General features: G+C 57.8%; 1 protein-coding gene across 9 annotated transcripts in view; it reads right to left on the reverse strand.

Annotated features, from left to right (window-relative positions):
• Positions 1 to 317: 317 nt before the first annotated feature.
• Positions 318 to 10,807, reverse strand: part of SLC16A5 (solute carrier family 16 (monocarboxylate transporter), member 5) — a 16,118-nt gene continuing 5,628 nt past the window's right edge. For 5 of the 9 annotated variants that reach the window (XM_014531819.1, XM_014531818.1, XM_014531824.1 and 2 more), the window contains 4 exons: positions 8,536 to 8,759; positions 5,828 to 5,971; positions 2,412 to 3,221; positions 318 to 1,224 (listed from right to left, as the gene is read on the reverse strand). In XM_014531819.1, coding sequence (XP_014387305.1) covers positions 971 to 1,224; positions 2,412 to 3,221; positions 5,828 to 5,971; positions 8,536 to 8,734 — 1,407 coding nt within the window. In that variant the 5' untranslated portion in view covers positions 8,735 to 8,759 and the 3' untranslated portion in view covers positions 318 to 970. The remainder of the gene's footprint in view (positions 1,225 to 2,411; positions 3,222 to 5,827; positions 5,972 to 8,535; positions 8,760 to 10,807) is intronic. The other 4 variants (XM_014531823.1, XM_014531826.1, XM_014531821.1 and 1 more) reach the window with 1 other exon arrangement.

Consider the following 10,807-nt stretch of genomic DNA (forward strand, 5'->3'; position numbering starts at 1 on the left):
TGACTGTGTAGGGCAGTGGTTCTCAACCTTCCTAGTGCCGCCACCCTTTAATACAGTTCCTCATGTTGTGGTGACCCCCAATTTCATTGTTACAAATTGAACATAATGAAATCATAGTGATTAATCACAAAAACAATATGTAATTATATATGTGTTTTCCGAAGGTCTTAGGTGACCCCTGTGAAAGGGCCGTTCGACCCCCAAAGGGGTGGCGACCCACAGGTTGAGAACCGCTGGTGTAAGGGGTTCCTCAGACTTCACTGATTCAAGGACCCAAGTCAGGTGCTCCCCTCCGATTCTCTGCACAGACGCCAGGACAGGGGCTCCACCAGCATTGAATCTGTCCGAACCCGGCATCCAGGCTCATCCGCAGCTTGGCCACCCACGGCTGCAGGCCACCACCGATTCTCTCCCAAGGCCCTTCTTCCCAAGTCCCAATCAGTGGGAGGCCCAGCAACCCGTGCTGGGGGCAGCCCCGAGGGCAAGGGCTGGGCCACAGGGAGGAAGGGGGGCAGGAGGGCTTAGGGGGACTTAGGGTGAGCTCTTTGGAACTGTCTGGAGCTGGAGAAGGACAGAGAGGCCACCTCAGAAGCATCCAGGCTGGACCTGAAGGCCCTGCGTGTTGAGTTGTAGCAGCGGCAGTGGGCAGCCAGCTGAGCCCCGTCGGCCATGAGAGACCCAAGCAGAGCTCAGACCCACCTTCTTGGGCCCCAAGTACCCTGGTGCCCAAGGAAAAAAGTCAGGAGGACCGGCTCCTGGATTCTGCTCGTCGGAAGGAACCCTGAGTCTTCGGAGGCCAGCCTCCAAGGCCCCAGCCCCTGGCTGAGTCCCGACGTGCGGGGCGGGGCGGCCAGCCCTTTGGTTCAGGCTTCACCCGGTGAAACAGCAGGACATCGCGTTCCTGGGCGGAGGCAGTGTTCGCTCACTGACCTCGGGGCTCAGATGCCGGTCACACATGTGATCCTGGGGCTCAGACGCTGGTCACATACATGATTTCTTCGGTGCACGGCCGCTTCTCCGGACTGCCTGTGTCCTCCCTGCCGAGGGTCCGCAGCGGGGCCGACTCCGGGACGGCTGCTTCCGCCTCGGCCGGCCTGCCCTGCCTCTCCTTCTTCTGAAGCGCACAGAAGCTGCCACCCATGAAGAGGGCAGCAGAGATGAGGAAGAAGCTTGACATGTAGAAAACATAGCTGAAGTTGCTGTCAGTGTTGTCCAGGACAAACCCTGAAGGACAGAGAGCAAGTTAGGCCACGGCCCAGGGCTGCCAGCCCCCCACTGCCCTGTGCGCTCCGCAAGAGCAGGGCTTTTAGTTTTGTCTCTGTCGAACCCCAGGACTAGGAACTGGGGCTGGCACCTACTAGGCACACAGTAAATAGTTGGTAAAGGTGAGGGGGAGAGGAAACACTAAACCTCCTCTGGCCCAGGCAGGAAGAGTCCTCGGGCCAAAGAGCACTTAAGGGCATGTCTCGCTCACCCGGGGGGCAGGGAGCTATGAGACAAGGGCCAGTGGAGTCGGGATATCGGGGATCGGCTCGGCCACGCCCTGGGCCCCCCAGGCCTCTCCCAGCAAGCTCTCTGCACTTGCTGGCGTGTGGGGTGGGGGGATCCTGTGGAAACTGGGCCTTCCCACTCCACACTCGGGGCAAGAGTCCCCGTCATCTAACTGTAACGACGGCAGCCACGCGTTGTCTGTGTGACTGTCCCCCGGCACCAAAGGCTTCACAGACCTTCCCTTTTGCTCTGCATGTCACACCTCTCGTGTGGGGCTCTGTTTCTATACCTGCACGTTTCCCTCCCGGCACAAATCGCCCCTAGGCCCCCAAACACGTCTCTTCGCTTTGATTGCCGTCTCTCTCCCCCGCCAGAGGGAAGTCTCTGCCTCCAGCCGTGGGCACCGTGACAGGCACAGGCCAATCCTTGGTGACGGCAGGTGTCCTTTTCTGCATTTTGCAGATAACACTGTGGCTCAGAGAAGGTCATTGAGGTGCGGGGTCGGTCCCACGGGCAGGAAGTGGCAGCACCAGGATGTCAATAACAGCCGATCCGTGCATAGTACTTACTCTGCCATCTTCTCTACTAAGAGCTTAACGGTATAACTTGTGACCCTCACAACAAGCCTACCAGGTAGATTCTATTCTCATCCTCACTTTGTTGATAAGAAAACAGGTGCAGAGAGGAAGATGACAGACTCAGCTAAGTGTGGTACCCAAACGCCCATTTTTAACTCTTCAGGTTGAGTGCCAGCTGGGGAACAGGCTGCAGCCAGTCCCATGAGGTGCTTGGGGAAAATCACAGATTCCAAGTCCCTCCCCCTGGGATGCTGGACGGGCACCAAATCTGTCCAGACTGTTCCCTCCGCCTCACCCCCTAACCCTGCCCTCCCAGGCCACGCCCTCCCTCTTGGGCCTCACCAGCCATTGGCGGGGAGATGAGGATGGAGAAGCTCTCCAGGATAGTGCAGAGGCCCAGGGCCCTGGAGAACCGATCCATGGGGACCACGTCCATGAGGACCTGGAAGAAGAGGGCGCCAACCACGCTCATGGACACGCTGTACACCAGGCAGTAGACCACCAGCACTCGGAAGTTGGCCGACACCGCGCACACCAGGTTGGTGAGCCCGTTGAGCAGAACTGCGAGGCTGAAGAGGTACTTGCGATATCTGGCGAAGTTCTGGCGGCCGGCCACCAGCCCGGCCATGGGCCGCAGGAAGATGTTGCTAAAGCCGATGATGGAGATGAGCAGGGCAGCCTTGTGCTCGTCGACCCCGTGCTGCATGGCGAATGGCACCAGGAAGACTTGTGGCAGCGGGAAACCGAGGATCATCCACGTGACGCCCAGCGTGAACACGCGGTAGCCAGCGTTGTGCCACAGGATGTCGAAGGCCAGGTGGCGCAGGATGGCCCGGCCACATGCGGCCAGGCAGCCGGGCGCCGGTGTCTTGGAGGGCACAGAAGGGCCTTCTCTGGGTGCAGGGGCCATGCTGGGGGCCATGGGCCTCAGGATGGCCCCGCAGATGCAGCAGTGGAGGAAAACCCCACCGAAGACCAGGAAGGTGCCCCTCCAGCCCAGTTCCTCCAGGAGGTGGCGGGCCAGCAGCGGCCAGAGTGTGATGCCCAGGGAGACGCCCACCGAAGCCACAGCGTTGGCCAGCGCCCGCCGGCGGGTGAAATAGAAGCCCAATACGGTGATGGTCGACTGGAAACCGAAGCACAAGCCCAGGCCTGTGGTGGAAGAGGGGAGACCAGCTCGAGGGCGTTCTGGGGCCTCCCACAGCGGGTCACAGGGTCATGTCCCACATCTGCTCTCCTTCCCTTCCAGCCCAAACCCACCTCCAGGTCCCCAGGGATTTAAGATGGAGTCAGCCTGCCTGCTCTCCTCCCAAGAAACATCCGCCCCTCAGATCTGCCCTCCCAAGGCTGCCAGGGGCACACCTGTCCCCTTGGCACAGTACCCAGGTGATCCTTAAAAACTTAACATCAGCCCGGTTGCCGTGGCTCAGTGAGCGTTGACCTATGAACCAGGAGGACATGGTTCAATTCCCCGTCAGGGCCCACGACTGGGTTTCGGGCTTGGTCCCCAGTGTGGAGAGTGCAGGGGGCAGCCAATCGATGATTCTCATCATTGATGTGTCTATCTCTCTCTCCCTCTCCCTTCCTCTCTGAAATCAATAAAAATATATATTTTAGCCCTAGCCAGGCCCTGGTCAAAGCACATGCAGGAGGCAACCAATCAACGTGCTTTTCTCACGTCGATGTTTCTCTCCGTCTTTCCCTCTCTCTTCCACTCTCTCTAAAAAAAAACACACCAAAAAAACAAAAAATATGTATTTTTTAAAACAACAACAACTTAAAATCAAAGTAAGTCTCTCCCCTGCTTAACACCTTCCAGAGACTTCCCATCACATCGAGGGGAAAAGCCAAGTATTTACTGTGCCCCGGAAGGCTCTGTACCATCTGGCTCCCGCCACCTCTTGGGTGCCATCTCAGGCCACGCTCCCCGTCACTCACCAGGAGGCAGCCACATCAGCTTTTTTCTCTTCCTCGGGACACCACGCTGCTCCCTCCCTCAGGACATGGCCGTTGTGGTTCCCTCTGCCTGGAACACTCTTCCCCCGACTTCCCTTTCCTGACTCGGCTCAGAAGCCGCCTCCCCACCTACTCTGCGCCTGCCCCCCGCACAGCTGGACGTTCTGGAGAGAAAGCTCACAGCCGCCCAGGACCACTGGCCTCAGGCGGGCCCTGCCTGGGTGGCCAGATCTGTCGTCCATCTGCTCTCCCTCCTCCTGGATGACGCCCGGGCTTTCTTCCTCTTCATACTCCACACCTCACCCCTCCTCGCTCCCAGCTGACAGCCGCCTCGCCTTCCCGCCAGTGACAGTGGACCGTCTGTGCTCCCAGTCAAGGCCAGCCCTTTCCTTCCGCCCTGCATCTTGTCCACTCAGAGGCATAGCCCGCCAGCAATGTCCCTCTCTCCTGCATCATCCGTTTTTCTCCTCTTTTCTAGACCATTCTCCTTCATTGTTATTTCTCTCATTAAAAACAAAACACAACCCTCCCTTGACCCCACAGCCTCTTCTGGGTCCCCGCCCATTTCTCTGCTCCCCTTCCGCCGAAATTTCGTGCAAGGTTCGATCAGCTCAGCCATCTCCCATTGCCCTCCTCCTGTGCTCTGTTGAAACTGTTCCCGTCAGACTTTCACCCCCACCTCTGCTCCAGAATGGCTCTCGCCGAGGTCACCAACCTCTCCATTGCCAAATCCAGAGAGCCTGGGCCCCACTCGATCTGACCCGGCAGCCGCTTGGCACACTGAACCCCTCCCTCTTCCTCTCGAACGTCCTTCATTCTTTCTCTCAAGAAACCCCACCCTCTGGGTTCTCCCACTTCTCTGTCACTTCTTCCCGTCTGGACCACTACACACGGGAGCGCCCTGGGCTCAGTCCTCCCTCTCCCTTCGTGAACAGCAGGACGACATCTCAGCTCAAGACTTGAATACCAGCCATCTCAGAATGTCCCAACAGCTCGCTCAGCTCGGGGCCTGTCCCACATCTGAGCTCCCCGTCTTCCTGCAAACCGCCCCCCCTCACTCCCCTTGTTTCCCAGGGTGGTTAGTGGCTGCTTCATTCTTCCAGCAGCTCAGGGCAGAGAGGCCTGGGGTCAGCCTTCCTGCTCTTGGGTCACCCTTAACTCTTCCCTGCACTGCACGTGCGTGGCCTCCTGCGGTGTTTTCTGAACACCCCGGCCAGCTGGCAGGGGCTTTGCAAACAGTGGTCAGATGAATGTCACTTACCCGGCCGCCCGAACCCCTCACATGACTTCCCATTTCACTACGACCGAACCCCCATCCAGCCTCCACCCCTTGTTCATGCCCCTCTACTCAACTGGCCACTGCACTGCCCCTGGGCACCCCAGGGCCTTTGCACTTGCTGTCCCCTCAGCCTGGAATGCCCTTCCCCCCAGAACCTAGGGGCCGACTCCCTTCTTCAGCTCTCTGCCCAGCCACCCCTTCCTCTCAAGGCCTCCTCCGCTTGCTTGTTGCAAACAGCAGCCTCCCTTCGACCCTGGGCGTTCTTGACATTCTACATGTTTCCTTGTTTAATCTCTGCTCACCACCACCCTCGGCCCGGACGCTGTCACATCGCTGTCCTGTCTTCTCACGCACTTGTCTTGTCGCGATCAGATATGCTCCTCGTTTATCTGTCCCTGGCCTCTCCCCTTTGTGGGCTCCCTCCTGTGAGCAGCCCCAGCGACGAGCTTTGCCTGCCCTGTTCACTTGCATGTGACACTGTTTAATAGGCGCCCAGTAGTTCTCCAAACGGAATGGCAATCACCTGTGAAGAAGCCTGCTGTGAGGTAGAGCTGGCCGAGGGTGCGGCAGAAGGAGCTGGCCACCATGCCCAGGCTGGCCAGCACGCCCCCCACCATCACGGTGGCTCGGCAGCCGAAGCGTCCCACCAGGATGCTGCACAGGGGTCCTGTGGGTGGAGGCAGGGGGGGCAGGGATGAGAAGCCAGCCAGCAGCTGAGGAGTCCCAGAGGGAGGGGGACGGGGAGGCCGGGAAGGGGTTCCAACAGGAACTAGCCAGGAGGCTTAAAGGGCATAAGCCCTGGAGCCCGCAGTCCTGGACCCTGATGCCCACCCTACCAGACTGGCCATGGGACCCCAGCAAGGCTCTCTCTCTCTCTACCTCAGTTTCCCCTCCTACAGAATGTGGGATCAGGCTGGGGGAGGGGTGACCAGGTGTGAGGTGAGGTGCTGCCAATGTCCAGTTTGACCCAGACAAGAAACAGGACTGGCTCATGGCCGAGGTGCGCTCTTCACTGGGGGGGTCTGTCTCAGGGGGTTGGGGGGGACCCCAGGTATCTAAATCGTAATGAGCACCCCTGTCCCTACTCCTACCCCATCCTCAAGAAAACTGGCCACAGCCCTCCCTCCAGCCTCCCACCTGTCTAGGGTGAGCAGCTGGGGCCCTGGGCCACTCTGCACCCCTTTGCACTGGCCTCTGGAGAAAACTGGGTGGGGTACCTTCTCCCCTCCCCCATCACCTCCAGCCACCACCAGAGCCCGGCACCCAATGTGTGGCTGCTGCTGGAGAGGGGCCTGTTTTCCTCCACCCCACCCCCATCCTGAGCGGCTTTCTCCGAGCCCAGACCCAGAGGAGTAGAAACAAGCCAGTCCTGGCCAGCTGCTCCTCAGCACCTTGCAAGGCCCCATTCGCCCAGTGCCCTGCCCCCAAGTACCTGGAACTGAGTTTCGGGGAAAGTGTGGGTGTGCGCACGAGGTTTGTGGGTGTGCATCTGGGGTGAAGAGGGGGTGTGTGCGTGTAGCCGGTATGAGCTGGGGAGTGAAAGGGGAAGTGAGCAGCCCATCCTCAGAGATAATCAAGCAGAGGCAGCAGTAGAGGGAGAGGCGAGGCTTTGCCGTGGGTATGACCACGGGCCCACACAGGTTCCCCACCACCACATTTTGACCCGTCTCGGGAAAGGTGATATTGGGGAAAGCCCTGAGTCATGGAGTCGGGGGTGGGCCTGGGCCGGGAGCCAGCTTAGCTGAGATAGCTGAGGGTGCTGGGGTGGGGCGCTGCGAGGCAGGGCGGCTCTGGCAGGAGCCAGAACTCACTCTGCAACCTTGGGCAGGCCTTGTACTTTGCTCTTGCTTGCTTTCCTCATCTCTGAAATGTGTGGGAGCGGGGGGGGAGGATCAACGATACTTTCCAGTTTAAAATGTCTATCAATCTCTGAGCATGGGCTAAAGGTGTGTGTGTGAGAGAGACAGACAGACGAGACAGACAGGAGTCCCAAGCCGACTGAGATGCTGGAGAGCCTGCCAGGGGGCAGTGAGTCGAAAGCTGGCTGGGGAGTGGGGGTCCCACTAGATGCCCGGCTCCCAGCCTCTGGCCCAGACCCATCTGGATGCATGGAAGGAGCCCTCTGCGATGCCCACTTCTGCACCAACCTCGCAAGTGAAAAGGTCATGCGGTCTGGGCTCGGCCTGGCCTTTTCCCCTTGCCCTGAGCCCATGCCCCGGGGTGACAGGTTCAGGGTCATTCCTGCAAAGGTGGCACCTCGCAGTCTGACCTCCCTCCCGATTGGAGGGAAGGAAGTGGAAGAACAAGCAGGCTACTGGTGCCAGGTGGAGGGAGTGGCTGGAGGTAGGCAGGGAGGTGGGGTCTGCTAGGCAAGCACCCCACACCCTCACGCAGGGCGAGCCCTGCAGCCCCACCAGACCCCGCTCCAGGTGACCAGGCCTCCCTGGAGGCCCCTGCGGAGTCTCCCTGGAGGCCACAGCAGAGTCTCCCTGGAGGCCACAGCAACCAGAAGCTGGGGCAGGCCCCTGAGCCCGAGGCTGCTGTGCAGACTGCCTGGACAGCTCCTGACCTTCCCCGATGGCTGGGGTCAGGGTGAGGTGGTCACAGTCCTGGAGGAGCCCACCAGGAAATGAGGGGGCTGCCTCCTCCATCTCCCAGCCCTTGCAACTCCCCCTCGCTGCCTGGTGAGAGATGGGGCTCTGGCAATGCCCCCATCCTGCTCCTGGTGTCTTCAAAGAGCCCCCTTCCTGTCTGAAGCCCGGATGAAGAGCTCCAGGATACAAGCTTTCACAGCGGGTGACATTTCCCTCCCTCGTGATCTCCCTACGATCCCATGTGTGAGGTGGGCAGGATGCCGGGTGTCACCCCCATGTTGCAGGGGAAGGAACTAAGGTTCAGGGTGATCTCCCAGCTGGACCCCAGGCCGCGCCTCCTCTAGTCTGGATCCATCCCGCAGTGGCCATTGAGAGGACTGGCTTAGCATCTAAGGTGCCACCCCAGCCTTTTCCCAGCCCCGTCCCGCCCCACCCAGCCCCGCCCAGCGGGATTCCAGCCCGGGGAGTGGGATTCCAAGCCAGGGAGCAAGCGGGCCCTGCTGAAATCCAGTGAAATCTTAGGAATTCACCCGAAAGGCAAAGCTTGTGGCCTCCAAGAGTGGACGCAGGAGGTCAGCGAGGCCAGCGAGGCTGTGGCTCTTCGTGCCCCTCCCTGGCCCCTCCTCAGGCTGCTTACCCCCCGCGTGGAGCATGGCCGTCAGGATGGAGGGGAACCAGGAGGTCTCGCTGTTGTTGGCCTGGAACTCCCGCTGTAGCTCAGTGAAGAAGATGCCGATGCACGTGGGGAAGCCCAGGGTGAGGCCCTGGGTCACCACGGCGGCCAGCAGGACCACCCAGGCCCAGCAGCCCTCGGCGCGCTCCAGGGCCTGGGGCATCCTCTGCTGGGAACGCTGCCACGGCCTCGCTGCCACTGCTACCAAGGCTGACCTGGCTTCCTGGCAGGCAGGTCCATTCCAGAAGACGAGAGCAGCGCAGAGACGCGATGGGGCTGGGGGCTCTGGCTTCGCCTCTGCCCCAGCGGAGAAGTGGTCTCTCCTTTGTACTGGGAACCATGAGTCACATCACTGCCGGCTGGCTCGCAGGGGCCCAGCTACCGGCAGCTCCACTCCTGGCGCACGGCTCTTGTATAGCATTTTCATTTGTGTCTTGGCCTCTGCTTCAGATCCTGAACCTTGCCATGTAGGTCGCGGCAACTGGCGTCTGAAACAGAGACCTGGGGAGGAGATTCGCCTAAGTGAAAAACGAAGTGAAAAAGGAAAAGTGAAAACTCTTCGGCACACAAAGCCCGTGCCAGTTTTGGATTCGAGACCATAAGTGGACAGGACGTTTCTGAAATCAGCCAAGTTATAATGGGGAAGAATTCGAAAAGGCAAAAACATTTTTGTAGACTTTTAGCTTGCATGCTCAAGGATAAAGGAATTAAAGTGTCAGAAAGTATTCTCTTACAGTTTTTGCATATTATCATAGAGTACAATCCTTGTTCCCTGATGCTAGAACATTAGACCTTGATCTCTGGAAACAAGTAAGTAGGAATTTAAGGAGAAATCAGGCTCAAGGAAAACAAGTGCCCTTGTCATCTTAACAATGTGGGCTCTTGTTCGAGCTGTATATTGCCCACTTCATATTGAGGATCAAAAGCCTACAAAACACCAGGAGGATTTGCCACCGCCCCCTCCTCCTCCTCCTAAAGTAGAGCCTGTAAAGCCTGTAATACCTAAGGCCCCCGATCCTCTGCCTCTAGTGTGGGAAGGCTCATCAACTAGAGAAAAAGGGGCTAAAAGTCCTTTTACAAAAGGGTTCCTTAATGTTTTGTCTGAAAATTATCATATGACACCTTGGGACTGGCAGATTTTAGCTAAAATGACTTTAGACGTCAGTCAATGCTATGGAGAGCAGAATATGATGGAATCTGTGAACAATAGGCTGCTTGTGGGTGTTCACTGGGAGCCCTCTGGGCTGCACTCTGGCTGTAAGTCCCAGACACTTTAAAACATCTGAAAGATCCATGAAAAGAACTCTGATTTATTAAGTCTTGTCTATGTGTTATGCACGCTTGTCTGTTGATTGTTGTTTTATCTGTCTTTGTTGTTTGGTTTAATTTGTTTATTGTTAGTCTATTAAGCATGCCTTTGATTTATCTTCATAGAAAATAAACAGTTGGTGGCCAGGCAATTACTGAATTTCCCCAGAGCAAACAGTGTGTGGGGGTGGGGAAAAAGAGAATATGAGCAGTACATATAGCCGATAACACAGGTCCTAGAAAAATTCCCATAGACAAAGGGAGGTAACTAAAAAAGGCCCCAGCCCATTTACTGTAATGGACACCCACTCTCAGGAGTGTTATTAAAAGTCTCATTTCACCATGCTTTTGTTTCCCAGTCCGTCATTTGAAATCCTGCCAAATACCCTAAACCCTTGTTCCTTTATGGACCATACAGGTAAGCCACCAATCAGTGTGCGCCTAGTACACTAAGCCCCCACCCCTTCCCATTCCGCCCCTCAAAAGGAGTGCTCACCCCTGCACGTGCTGCTGTCCTCCCCTTTCGAGACAGCCTGGCAGGTTCTTCTCCTCTAATAAAGCCTGTAGTCCTGGTTTTCGGCCTCTGTCTGATTTTTCATTTTTGGTGCCAAAACCCAGGAGAGGTGAACAGGAACGTGGACGATCCTTGAACCTAGCCCTGAGCTTCTGACTCCTGCTCTGGCTCTGCTTGGTGGTATGGTTCTGAGTTGATTGGCCCTCTCCGGACCCCCTCTCGAACCTGCCACACCAGGACACGTGGGGATCTCATCGCTTCCCTTCCACCGGTAGGCTTCAGGGACTTTCCCACCCAACCCCCTACTTTTTTTCTCTCGCTCCCTGTGACCTGGAGGGGCATTAGGGCCTACAGAGTTTCCCGTCTACTCGGCTACACGTTTCGTACGTTCTACGAAAGCCCAGGTACCTGGCC

The sequence above is a fragment of the Myotis brandtii genome, unplaced genomic scaffold (assembly GCF_000412655.1).
Source record: "Myotis brandtii unplaced genomic scaffold, ASM41265v1 scaffold825, whole genome shotgun sequence".
In the NCBI taxonomy this organism is placed as follows: Eukaryota; Metazoa; Chordata; class Mammalia; order Chiroptera; family Vespertilionidae; genus Myotis; species Myotis brandtii.